This window comes from Eptatretus burgeri, chromosome 16 (assembly GCF_056783735.1).
Source record: "Eptatretus burgeri isolate ZD-2024b chromosome 16, Ebu_testis_v1, whole genome shotgun sequence".
Classification (NCBI taxonomy): domain Eukaryota; kingdom Metazoa; phylum Chordata; class Myxini; order Myxiniformes; family Myxinidae; genus Eptatretus; species Eptatretus burgeri.
The window spans coordinates 1,659,284-1,673,248 of NC_140976.1; the positions used below are offsets into that span (position 1 = coordinate 1,659,284).

Sequence of the window (13,965 nt, forward strand, 5' to 3'; positions counted from 1 at the left end):
TTTGTTATAATAACCCTTGGTGGTGATGTGAATATATTCATAAATAATGTGGTGATGTGAATATATTTATAAATAATGTGGTAATTCCTCCATTAAAACTTCTTGTGTTTGTTATAATAACCCTTGGTGGTGATGTAAATATATTTATAAATAATGTGGTGATGTAAATATATTTATAAATAATGTGGTAATTCCTCAATTAGAACTTCTTGTGTTTGTTATAATAACCCTTGGTGGTGATGTAAATACATTTATAAATAATGTGGTGATGTGAATATATGTAAAAATAATGTGGTAATTCCTCTATTATAACTTCTTGTGTTTGTTATAATAACCCTTGGTGGTGATGTGAATATATTTATAAATAATGTGGTGATGTGAATATATCTATATATAAAGTTGAAAGTGTGTCTGTCTGTGTGTCTGTGTGTGTGTTTGTCTGTGACATATTCATGCGAAAAGTACTGGATTGATCCTCACCAAACTTCACGTGCTGACAGAACATGTACCCGGGGGTGTCCCGATGTAAAAGAATTGTACTTTCGACTTCCGGTTTCCGAATTATGACGTCATCGCCTGATTTTGTAACGTTAATTTTTCAAGTTCGGCCGATTGACATGGGACCAACGGAATTTGCTGGAGAATGAGAATTAATTAAGTCGCAAATGATGACATGAAACCATCCTCACATTGTTGAGGCATTATGGTTTTTTTTATCTGATGCAGCAATAAATCTTAACATTTTTGAACTCGAGTCTTCTGCATATAAAACATGGCGGGGAAAATATAATATTATAGTGGTGATGAAAAAAAATAATAATGGTGGCAGCCTCTACAATTTTACAATTAACTGTGATATATACCCCTTCAGAGCCGCCGTCATCCACGAGATTCCTGTGCGGAGCACGGGTATCCCTGCTAGTTTATAAATAATGTGGTAATTCCACTATTATAACTTCTTGTGTTTGTTATAATAACCCTTGGTGGTGATGTGAATATATTTATAAATAATGTGGTGATGTGAATATATTTATAAATAATGTGGTAATTCCTCCATTATAACTTCTTGTGTTTGTTATAATAACCCTTGGTGGTGATGTGAATATATTTATAAATAATGTGGTGATGTGAATATATCTATATATAAAGTTGAAAGTGTGTCTGTCTGTGTGTCTGTGTGTGTGTTTGTCTGTGACCTATTCACGCGAAAAGTACTGGATTGATCCTCACCAAACTTCACGTGCTGACAGAACATGTACCCGGGAGTGTCCCGATGTAAAAGAATTGTACTTCCGACTTCCGGTTTCCGAATTATGACGTCATCGCCTGATTTTGTAACGTTAATTTTTCAAGTTCGGCCGATTGACATGGGACCAACGGAATTTGCTGGAGAATGAGAATTAATTAAGTCGCAAATGATGACATGAAACCAGCCTCACATTGTTGAGGCATTATGGTTTTTTTTTATCTGATGCAGCAATAAATCTTAACATTTTTGAACTCGAGTCTTCTGCATATAAAACATGGCGGGGAAAATATAATATTATAGTGGTGATGAAAAAAAATAATAATGGTGGCAGCCTCTACAATTTTACAATTAACTGTGACATATACCCCTTCAGAGCCGCCGTCATCCACGAGATTCCTGTGCGGAGCACGGGTATCCCTGCTAGTTTATAAATAATGTGGTAATTCCACTATTATAACTTCTTGTGTTTGTTATAATAACCCTTGGTGGTGATGTGAATATATTCATAAATAATGTGGTGATGTGAATATATTTATAAATAATGTGGTAATTCCTCCATTAAAACTTCTTGTGTTTGTTATAATAACCCTTGGTGGTGATGTAAATATATTTATAAATAATGTGTTGATGTAAATATATTTATAAATAATGTGGTGATGTGAATATATTTAAAAATAATGTGGTAATTCCTCAATTATAACTTCTTGTGTTTGTTATAATAACCCTTGGTGGTGATGTGAATATATTTATAAATAATGTGGTGATGTGAATATATTTATAAATAATGTGGTAATTCCTCCATTATAACTTCTTGTGTTTGTTATAATAACCCTTGGTGGTGATGTAAATATATTTATAAATAATGTGGTGATGTAAATATATTCATAAATAATGTGGTGATGTAAATATATTTATAAATAATGTGGTGATGTAAATATATTCATAAATAATGTGGTGATGTAAATATATTTATAAATAATGTGGTAATTCCTCAATTAGAACTTCTTGTGTTTGTTATAATAACCCTTGGTGGTGATGTGAATATATTTATAAATAATGTGGTAATTCCTCCATTATAACTTCTTGTGTTTGTTATAATAACCCTTGGTGGTGATGTGAATATATTTATAAATAATGTGGTGATGTGAATATATCTATATATTAAGTTGAAAGTGTGTCTGTCTGTGTGTCTGTGTGTGTGTTTGTCTGTGACCTATTCACGCGAAAAGTACTGGATTGATCCTCACCAAACTTCACGTGCTGACAGAACATGTACCCGGGAGTTTCCCGATGTAAAAGAATTGTACTTCCGACTTCCGGTTTCCGAATTATGACGTCATCGCCTGATTTTGTAACGTTAATTTTTCAAGTTCGGCCGATTGACATGGGACCAACGGAATTTGCTGGAGAATGAGAATTAATTAAGTCGCAAATGATGACATGAAACCAGCCTCACATTGTTGAGGCATTATGGTTTTTTTTTTATCTGATGCAGCAATAAATCTTAACATTTTTGAACTCGAGTCTTCTGCATATAAAACATGGCGGGGAAAATATAATATTATAGTGGTGATGAAAAAAAATAATAATGGTGGCAGCCTCTACAATTTTACAATTAACTGTGACATATACCCCTTCAGAGCCGCCGTCATCCACGAGATTCCTGTGCGGAGCACGGGTATCCCTGCTAGTTTATAAATAATGTGGTAATTCCTCTATTATAACTTCTTGTGTTTGTTATAATAACCCTTGGTGGTGATGTGAATATATTCATAAATAATCTGGTAATTCCTCTATTATAACTTCTTGTGTTTGTAATAATAATCCTTGGTGGTGGTGTGAATATATTCATAAATAATCTGGTAATTCCTTTATTATAGCTTCTTGTGTTTGTAATAATAATCCTTGGTGGTGGTGTGAATATATTCATAAATAATCTGGTAATTCCTGTTATAACTTCATTTGTTTATGTGCTGAAATTAAATAAAGGTACAAAACACTGGCGTCTCCATGCGTTTATAAGCATTGTAGTTTGGGTGTGATGGTCTCGAAGGTCTCTTAACCACCCATTTAATTTCGAAAGAGATTACAACATGGCCTTCTCTTGAATTGTGCGACTCACACTGTGGCTGCCATCCTGTTTAACCGCTCAGTAACTGGATCTCTCCGAGGGGGTCATACACCTCCTGGAGATGCCCAGAGTGCCAAAGAACGCACAAACCGGACAAAGGAACACCTGCAGCCTGACCTACCGCCAAGCCCAACCCCACAATCCAAAGGGGGAGATGTGAAATTGCCAAAAACTTTAAATTTAACTTTTTCTACTTGTTCCGACAATTATATGCAGTGAAGAAAAGATTAACGAATATACCCGAAGTGTATCTTCATCGAGTGCAACAAAAATATTTTCAAAGGAGGCGAAAGCTCTCATGTCTGGAGTAGTGGGTGTGGCTAAAGAGGCTTGGTTCTCCAAAGGGAAATCCCCGGAGTTTGGAAGGCAAAATAAATTAGAGGATTAGAATACGTAAAGTAAACAATGAGTTCAAGGGAGAATTAAAAAATGTTTTCAGTGGCTGCAAAGCAATGTATCCCCACTCCACAGGAGAGGCAACAGGTATGCACACTTGCTCTAAGCTGCCCAGCCTGGGTTCGAATCCTGACCCAGCTATAAACTGTCATCCCGGTGTTTCACAGGCAGGGTGATTAATCAGTGTGTGTCGTCCCTCAGATGGACGTTAAACTGTGCGTCACATCTGCTGCAATTATTGGGTGGACATTAAAGACCCCTTCACAGTGTCCTTTGAGAAGAGTAGGGGTATATATATATATATATATATATATATATATATATATATATATATATATATATATATATATATATATATATATATATATATACATATTCAAAATAGATCCATGTTCGAGCACATAAATGTAATAATCATGTTTTATTACAATACATTTCCCTTTAACGGGTTTCCACAATACATTTTGCTATATGCTAAAAACTTTACTTTTTAAGTTAATTATCAATCAAGCTTAATTGGCTGCATTTTCCTTTTATTATCACACTTAAACCCATGATGCTAATTTTGGAGAAATTTGCATCTGCAGCAGCTTTCGTAAATTCGGCCCAAAATGTTCTTCCGCATCCTCCAAACCGAGTGTTGGTACAGTTAACAAGTGTTCTGTAGGTGGGGGCATTGGGGGTGGGCAGGTGCGGTGGGTCTCCTCTTGCAGCCATGCCATCCATAATTATAGGCAACCAGGCCTGTACAGCATATTTATACATTAGAAACACCGCTCCCTGATGGAGCAACTGAGAGGGATAGAGGGGCAACAGGATCACGTGTACATGTGCACCATGCGGACTGTGGTTTGTTAATATCCATATTCATAAATGGCCACAATTATTCCCACGTCATTGTGTGCTTTTCTGGGGGAAGTTTGACCCAAGTCTTTCACAAACTGTCTGGCCAGGCCAGACGTTCGATGAAGGTTAAGGCAGGAATTTGCAATTTTTCAGGGTTCCACAGTTAGCTCACCTCCTCTTTGTGAACAACACCATGGGATCTTTACTTTAAAGTCCACCAACTAATGCTATAAGATGGGACACCAGTTTTACATCCATCCGAGGAATGGCATACACACTGATGAATCAAATCATCCTGCCTGTGAAACACTGAGATGACGGAATGACACCGCGATGACAGTTGGGTCGGGATTTCAATCCAGGCTAGACTACTTCGAGGAGAGTGTGCATAGCTCTCGGCCATCGAGCCAGTTAATATTATCACTATGCCATTATTATTGGATGGAATTGACTGATTAATTTGTGGCTAAAATAATTTTGATGAAAAATCAAACTTGGATGCCATCGACTCTGGAGTCGGGTGTGGAGGAAGATGTATCAACAATCTCAGGTTTGCTGATGATCCCACTCTGTTGGCAGAAAGTAAAGAGGACTTGACGAAACTGCTGCAAGCAGTGAAGGAGGAAAGTGAAAAGCTCGTTTTGATTTAAACCTAAAAAAAAATCAAAATATTGTCAACTGAGAACATCGACATGTTCAGAAGAGGTGTGTTCCATGACCAATTAGTGTGTAGAGTGCTCGCCCAGTGGCTCGCTTGATTTTAAGCACTCAATCAAGCACTCCAACGAAATGGTTGATAAGGAACGGCTGGCTTGGCATGCAATGGATGGAGTAAAGGCTGCAACCAAGCTGTCTCTGCCAGAGCTTCGGAAGGCAGTGCAGGATCGGGATGTTTGGAGACATCTGATCATGAACGTCACCAGAAATCGGCCACAAGTTGTCGGAACTGGATAACTTGTCATAACAACACCGAAAAGTGTGTCAACTAGCGATGGTTAGCTGATATACCGCCCATACATAACTATGTCGAATTTTCTCCAACTTTCCCTCTGATGAGTATTAAACAATGATAACGAACCTCACCAACATGGTTATGCATCAAATACAAGTCACAAATGGGCTGTAAGGGTGTCGGTTGCAATATCGCACATCATACTTGAAAACATGGTGGGGAGAAATCACATATGAGGCCCCAAGATATGTTATAAACAGGGGGTGACATAACTCATACACAGGTACTCATGCGCAGTTAAAAAAACAAAAAAACTAAATGCATATTTCAAAGATGCTCTGAAAGCTCAAAAGCATTCCACCACAACAGAGGCTTTTGATGGGAGGTTTTCTCAGCTAGTGCAGGTAAGATTCTTCTGATAAATGATTCTGTGATTTCAAATCAAAATGTAAGTGCACAAAATTAAGTTTATAAATTATAACATTATAATTTACAAGTTATATTGGAAGTTTTTAACTTACAAGATAAAAAAATAGATCTAAGGAAAATGCATGAGCAAGGAAGCCTGGTGTTGGCTTCATGGTTAGGGTGGTGGCTTGGGATCTTAGGGTCCTGAGTTCAAGCCCACTTGGCTGCTGAATTAATACACCAGAGGGTTGACTCAGCCTGTCATCCTTCCAAGGTCAGCAAAATGAGTACCAGTGTGTACTGGTAGAAGGGCACTGCATTAGCGACAGAGTCGCGCTTCCAAGAAATGATGGATGGCTACCCTGAAGAGGAAGAAGAAGAAGAAGAAGAAGAAGAAGAAGAGTCCAAAATGAAAAAGGAGCAGCCTACGAGTGTCTCAGCGGGAGCGGACTTTCTGAGAGACCGTTTACAGAGGAGTAAGATACACACAAAGCTGAGAGGTTTTTTAAAAATTGGAGTGGGGCTTGGGAAAGCAGACGAGCACACTCAAAGCTGGCATTATTTTTTGTGAGTACCAGACCATATCTGCTGGTTGTCATTGGAGAATGTAATATAACAAGATCAAATGAGCTAAGATCCTCGTCCTCTTCATGATGACGTCATAAAAACGAATATGACGTGTTGTGATGCATCAGGTTTGCGATAAATTATCTGTGCGAATGCCCGGCTTGATTCCTGCAAACAAAATTCAAACAGCTTGCCTCGTTTCAGAGATAATGATATAGGTGATTTCCATTAGCGGCAATATTATGACGTCAACTTTTTTTCTCGGAAGAATTTCCAAAATCGGAGATGGTCACTGTCTGCGCGTGGGCTTTCTCCATATACATGGCAAGTTTCACGAAGATCCAATGAAAACTCGGGGTTGTGAAACAAAAAAATGTCAAAAAAATAGGAATGACGTCATAAAAATTGATATGACGTCATAGTGATGTATCATATGTGCGGTAATTAACCTCCGCCATCGAAGATGGATGGAGGTTACTGTTTTCACCCCTTTCTGTTTGTTAGTTTGTTTGTTTGTGAACAGTATTACGGAAAAAAACTCCGACGGATTTCGACGAAAATTGGTGGGGGGGGGTTAGGTCTGGTCCAAGGATCATGCCATTAGATTTTGGACTTGGTCCAAAGTCCAAATATGGCCGCTATGGCGGCCAATTTGAAAAAAAATTGAATTTTTTTATTTTTGCATTTCTACATGTTTTAAGTGATTTCCAACCCCCCCACCCCAAAAAAAAAATTGAGAGAGAAAAAAAAATTTTGCAACTTTTTTTTTTCAACAAAATTTCGATTTCTTTTTTTTTTTTGCATTTCTACATGTTATAAGTGATTTGCAACAAAAATACATGCCAAAATTATAATTGCGGCTGATTTTGGAACTTCAGGTGGATATACCCACGTAAAATCAATTTATGTCTCAAGGAATCTAGTTATGACGAATGAATTGAGTATGTAAAAGTTAAAAGTAAAAGGGAAAGTTGCAAACTATAACTCTGTGAGCACTGTTGACGTCAAATTGAATGAATAGGATATCAGGTTCACTTGAGTGACCTCGCAGTATTGGCGGCGGAGGTTTTGCACTCTACCGAGTGCTCCCCCTCGAGTTACTCTCTGCGAATGCCCTTTCGATTCTCGCAAACAGAATTCAAAAAGCTTGCCTGGTTTCGGAGATAATTTTTTAGGCAATTTCCATTCACAGAAATATTTTGACGTCATAACTTTTTTTTCTAGGAGGAATTTTCAAAATCGGAGATGGTTACTGTCTGCGCAGGGTATTTTTACATGTTTATGCCAAGTTTCAGGAAGTTTCGATGAAAACCGTAGGCTGTGAAACAAAAAAGTCCACAAGAAGAAGCAGAAGAACAACAACGTAAGACTTAGAGATCCTCCACAAGGATCTAAAATTGTGTGAAGCCCTGGTTATAAACAATCCATTTACAATCCACATATCATGTGATGGTGAGGAAAATCGGACAGGCAATGGGATTGATCATTCATGTGTAAATACTCATGCAAGTGATTTGTTAACGCATGGTTATTGCCGCTTATCTGGAGGACTAGCAAATGATGGTGCATCACAAGTGGTTTTGATAGAGCATGATGGTACATCATCAGTGGCTTTGTCCACGAAACTAAGCTGTATTGTACTTGGTATACATGACTGGATCACGATACTTTTTAACTCACTACCACGAGCGAATGAGCAGAATTTCGGCGGTTAAAAAGTGAATCTGAGGCCGCCGAGTATTAGCTGTGCATCGCGAAGTACATCACCGAACATGACTGGTCCAGTGCTATCACGTGCCTACAACAGAACAGACCAGTGATGGCAGATTTACTAAATCTATGCATCTTTCTTTATGTAATGGAGCAAATTTTTGTGATTATGTATGTATGTATGATTATGTATGTATGTATGATTATGTATGTATGTATGTGATTATGTATGTATGTTTGAATGTGGTTATGTAAGTATGTATGTGATATGTATGTATATATATTATGTATGTATGAGGTGTATGTATGTATGTTTATGTATGTATGTATGTATGTATTGAAATGAAAACGAGAGAAGAACCTTCAGAGTGTAGGCTTTATTCCATTTGATTGAAGCCGCTTCTACGGGCACACCAGGGAATACAGGCGCAGCAAGGAGTACATAAGCAGTAAGGTATACACGTGCAACTAATCACCGCAAAATAAATCAGTATAAGCCCGGAGTCCGATATACTCTCAATTCTCACCATTCAACAAGCACCAAGTGAACCGCCGCCGTAAACGACAATGCCCCTGGGACAATCACCCCCGACCGAGCGGAACCTTAGCTTTATCTATTCCGTGCTCGAGCCGTGCAACATGTGATCGCACGTCACGACCTTCAATTCACCACATTTTCCCCGTCTTTAAAATGTAACTAGAGGCCCAACTAACGCACCATGATTACTTCAGCGCTACAGGAGTATACATTTCAAGCAACGCGAACTATCTAAACTACAGAAGCATACATGCCAAGCAGTGAGGATTATTTTGAGTTGTAGGAGCATGGTCATGAGCATCAATATATTATGTAACGAGCATATAGGAGCATGAGCATCGAGGATGCCGATAATCCCCTTTACAGATTGAGTCGGCGAGGGGGTATTATCCGTCGACCTCTCCGGGAGTAAATGGCGGTTTCACTTGAGGGAGGCTTCCGATCCTCTTGGTGAGCCTCGACTCGTGCCGGGGATGACTCCCCGATCGCTCTCGGGTGGAACGCGGCAGTTCCGTCGCCACCATTCTCGGGTGGAGTTCCTGGGGGGGGGAACACCTGGGGAGGGGATGTCAGAGGGAGGAGCGCCAGATGGTGGTGTACCTACGGGAGGAGTACCTGGGGGAGCCAAATGGCGAACCGACACAGTGGTCTCCCTGCCATCCGGGAGCCTGACATGAGCATACTCTGGATTAGTATCGATGAGTTCGACCTCTTCCACCATGGGTTCATACTTGCTTTGTCGTACCGGGCGTTTCATGAACACTGTTCCGGGATGGGTTAGCCAGTTGGGCACCGATTGGCCGTCAACATAACGCCGCTGGTGAGTAAACATTCGTTCATGAGGAGTTGCATTGGTGGATGTGCAGAGCAAAGAGCGTATGGAATTCAGAGCGTCGAGAAGGGTAACCTCCCACCGCTCGGGCCCCAGTCCTCTCGATTTCAGCGCCAGAGTTACGGCTTTCCAAATAACTCCATTATATCGTTCCACCTGCCCATTACCCTGTGGGTTGTAACCTGTCGTTTGACTAGTTGCTATGCCGTGCTTTAATAGGAATTGTTTTAGCCCGGCCGACATGAAACACGGCCCTCTGTCTGAATGTATGTACGAAGGTTTCCTAAACATAGCGAAGAGGTCAGACAGACATTTCACGACAGTGCCCGAGGTCATATCCGAGCACGGAAATGCGAAAGGGAACCTTGAATATTCATCAACAACAGTGAATATGTATCTGTTGTCTGTCTCGGTCGGCAGGGGCCCTTTGAAGTCAATGTTTAGTCTCTCGAAGGGAGAAGTGGCCTTGATCAATCTGCCAGAAGCCGCGCCATAGAATCTGGGTTTTAGTTCAGCACAAACAGGGCATGAAGCATTCATTTGTTTAATATCTTCAATTGAATAGGGAAGGTTTTGTCTGCGCATGAAATGTGCCATTCTGGTTACCCCCGGGTGGCACAGAGACACATGGAGGTCTTGCAAAGCCCGACTGATTGTCGCCGAGCAGTAGACCCGAGAGAAGGTGTCTGCAGCAGGGTTTTCCCTCCCGGGCCGGTAAACTATGTCGTAACTATAGCAGGCTAGGTCTATCCGCCATCTCATAATTTTTTCATTCTTAATTTTCCCGTTATTTTTCCCATCAAACATGAATGCCACGGATCGTTGGTCCGTAACGAGCGTGAAATGGTTTCCCAGTAAATAGTGTCTCCATTTACGTAGGGCCTCGACTATGGCGTACGCTTCCTTCTCTATTGCCGAGTGTCTCTGCTCGCTTCCAGAGAGAGTTCTCGAGAAGAACGCGACGGGTCGCCCAGACTGATTAAGCGTAGCAGCTATCGCGTGATCAGAAGCATCTGTTTCCACCATGAAGGGCACCGAGCTATCGATCGATAATACCACGGAATTACTGATATCATCTTTGAGGCTGTGGAAAGCTCTTACAACAGCGGCATCTGGTGGGAAGTTTTTGCAATGCACTTGGGGATGTATTTTCTCGGAGTATTGGGAAATCCATCTTGCATAGTAAGCGAACATGCCGATCACCCGGCGCATTGTCTGCAGGTCCTGAGGTGGGGGTAGCTCACGAAGTGGGCGCAATCATTCAGGATCAGGCTTAATTGTGCCATCGGCTATCGTGTAGCCGAGAAGGTCAATTGACCTTGCCGAGAATACGCATTTCTCGTAGTTGAGGGTCAGATTATATTTTCTAGCAATGATCAAGAATCTGTCCAGATTCATATCATGTTGCCCCTGATCCCTACCGCACACTGTGACATTGTCCACGTAAACAAAAGTGTCTTTGAGGTTTTCATCTGAGATGATGTCGTCCATAACCCGTTGGAAGCAAGCTACTCCATTCGTGACACCGAACGGAATCCTCCTGAATTGGTAGAGGCGTCTACCTGCCTGGAATGCGGTGTAAGGTTTGTCTTCCTCTCGGATGGGAATTTGATGATGGGCGCTTCGCAAATCGATGGTGCTGAATATCTTATAATTGGCCATGCGTTCGACCATCTCGTCTATGCGCGGCAAAGGGTAGGCATCGAGTTGGGTGAAACGATTGACCGTTTGGGAATAATCGACAACCATTCGTTTCTTATGATTCTGATTGGCGGTGACCAACACCTGTGCGCGCCATGGCGAATCGCTCGGTTCTATAATTCCTTCTTCCAGTAATCGCTTGGTCTCTGAAGTGATGAAGTTCATATCAGCAGTGGTATATCGCCGCGATTTGATCGCTATCGGTTTACAGACCGGCGACAAGTTAGCAAACAGCTGGGGGGATGTTACCTCTGCGGTGGTCAAAGCATTTAAAATTAGACGAGGTTTGCTTCCTCCAAAGGGTATTTCGACGCTCGTGTGCTGCTTGAGGACATTATGACCCAGAATTACGTCTGCGCATAAATCACAAAGCACCAGTACCCTTACATCCCGATGCGTGTACCCTTTTACGTCCAATTCAACATTGCAGTACCCTCGTACGCGGGACTGTAGTGATGGGGCGCCCATGCATACCGTATTGTCTGTCGGGTGGATCTTCCATTTCCTGCCCTTCACTAGCGAGCTGTTGACGAAACTCTCAGAGCTACCGGTATCAATCAGAGCCTCAGCCATATGCCCGTTAATTCGTACGTTGATGATAGCCTTGGATAGATTCCCCGGTGAGGCTGCAATTAGTTTCTTTTGTGAGTAGAGAGCCGCAGAAGTGGGTTTATTTCTCCTTAGAGTAGATTTACATACCCTGGCATAATGCCCTTTCTTGTCACAATTCATGCATGTGGCATCTCTGGCGGGGCATTTGTGGCGGGTGTCTTTTGTACCCACAAAAGAAGCATTTACCAACCGGAGTAGTTGCTGAGGAGTTTGACGAGGTCTGGGTATCCGACTCCTCGGGTTTTTCTCCATCCCCTGTGTCAGGCTGTGTCTGTGTCTGTGGGGTTCCTTGAGTTTCCACCGTAGCGGCATTCATTAGCAGCATCGGTGTCCCAAATGACTCAGATTGCTGCTGAGCTGTATCCATCGCTCGAGCCTGGTCGACTACCTTTTCAAGAGTGGGTTGCGCTTTCTCTAGTAAGCGTTGCCGTATGTGGGCTGATCTGAGTCCTTGGATAAATGCCTCCCGGGTCGCTTCATTTCGGTGTGCCTCGGCGTTTACGGCCCGGAAGCTGCCGTCTTTTCCCAGCTGTTTCAGAGCTTGCAGGAACTGATCGATTGTCTCTCCGGCTGCTTGCTTGCGTGTGTTGAGAAGATGTCATATGTATACCTCGTTCTTGCGCTTCACGTAGAGCGCCTGCAGCACGTCGATCGCTGCTTCGTAGGTGTCACACTCCGAGAAGAGCCTGTATACGCTGGGCGAGACATGATTCACAAGGGCGGCCAATTTGTCGGCTCCCTCTTCGATGATGGTCAGATAGTGTGAGAAGGAACGGAACCAATGCGACCATTTCATTTCTGAGTCAGTCGCGTTTGGGTCTGCGTCAAACCTCTCTGGTTTGTAGATCTTGTCCATCGTTGGTTGAGAGAGCCGAGAAAACCAAAAGGAATAAATTGAAATGAAAAAGAGAGAAGAACCTTCAGAGTGTAGGCTTTATTCCATTTGATTGAAGCCGCTTCTACGGGCACACCAGGAAATACAGGCGCAGCAAGGAGTACATAAGCAGTAAGGTATACACGTGCAACTAATCACCGCAAAATAAATCAGTATAAGCCCGGAGTCCGATATACTCTCAATTCTCACCATTCAATGAGCACCAAGTGAACCGCCGCCGTAAACGACAATGCCCCTGGGACAATCACCCCCGACCGAGCCGAACCTCAGCTTTATCTATTCCGTGCTCGAGCCGTGCAACATGTAATCACACGTCACGACCTTCAATTCACCACATGTATGTATGTATTGTGACGTCCACGGGACTTGAACAGTCCCGCCAACGTAGAATGAGCCGAAACGATGGAGGCGATTTATTTGTTTATAACCCAAGCATGGCGGTTCTAATCGCTCTACCGCAAACGGGACGAGGAAGGTGGCACGAGTCGCTTTTCACTGAGTTGATGATGTTTATTCCTTTTTTATTATTACTAGAAATAACAAGACTCGGCAAGAAGAGGGATCCGGGGCGATTCGACGGGATGGTGTGGGATCGGGCGTGGGGAAAAACACAGACAATTCCAATGAATATAGAGATCTCAAACCTTCTAAGGCGCCAAGCACACACACACACACACACACACACACACACACACACACACACACACACACACACACACACACACACACACACACACACAAAACGTAGCTATTTCTGGTGGTCAGGCTGGACCGTGGTGTGGACGCAACTGTCCCTGGATCGGCGTCGGACGAGCCGGCCTTGCTCTCGTCAGGGGGGGGGGGGCAGGAGAAACCGCGGTGCTGTCGCCCTCCTGGTCCTGGCCCAAGTCCGCCCACAGCCGCCAGGGAACCAGCTCCTGCGCCAAGCCGCAAGCAGGAGAGGGAGGCAGGTCCGCCCGCCGCCCGACCCCGTACTCCGAGTCAGCAGAACCCCAGAGCCAACCAAAACGAGGCTCGGCAAGGCTCCCAGACACGATCAAGAGCACGATCGACTCAGCACAGCAGCCAGGACGCTCTCTGCCGCCACAGCTTCCACACCAAAAAAACACGATCTTTTGGTTGTAATCT

General features: G+C 42.5%; 1 protein-coding gene across 1 annotated transcript in view; it reads right to left on the reverse strand.

Moving 5' to 3' along the window:
• Positions 1-8,621: 8,621 nt before the first annotated feature.
• The window catches only part of TLCD5 (TLC domain containing 5), a 52,758-nt gene continuing 47,414 nt past the window's right edge, over positions 8,622-13,965 (reverse strand). The window contains exon 5 of the mRNA XM_085859203.1: positions 8,622-12,901. Coding sequence (XP_085715329.1) covers positions 12,735-12,901 — 167 coding nt within the window. The 3' untranslated portion in view covers positions 8,622-12,734. The remainder of the gene's footprint in view (positions 12,902-13,965) is intronic.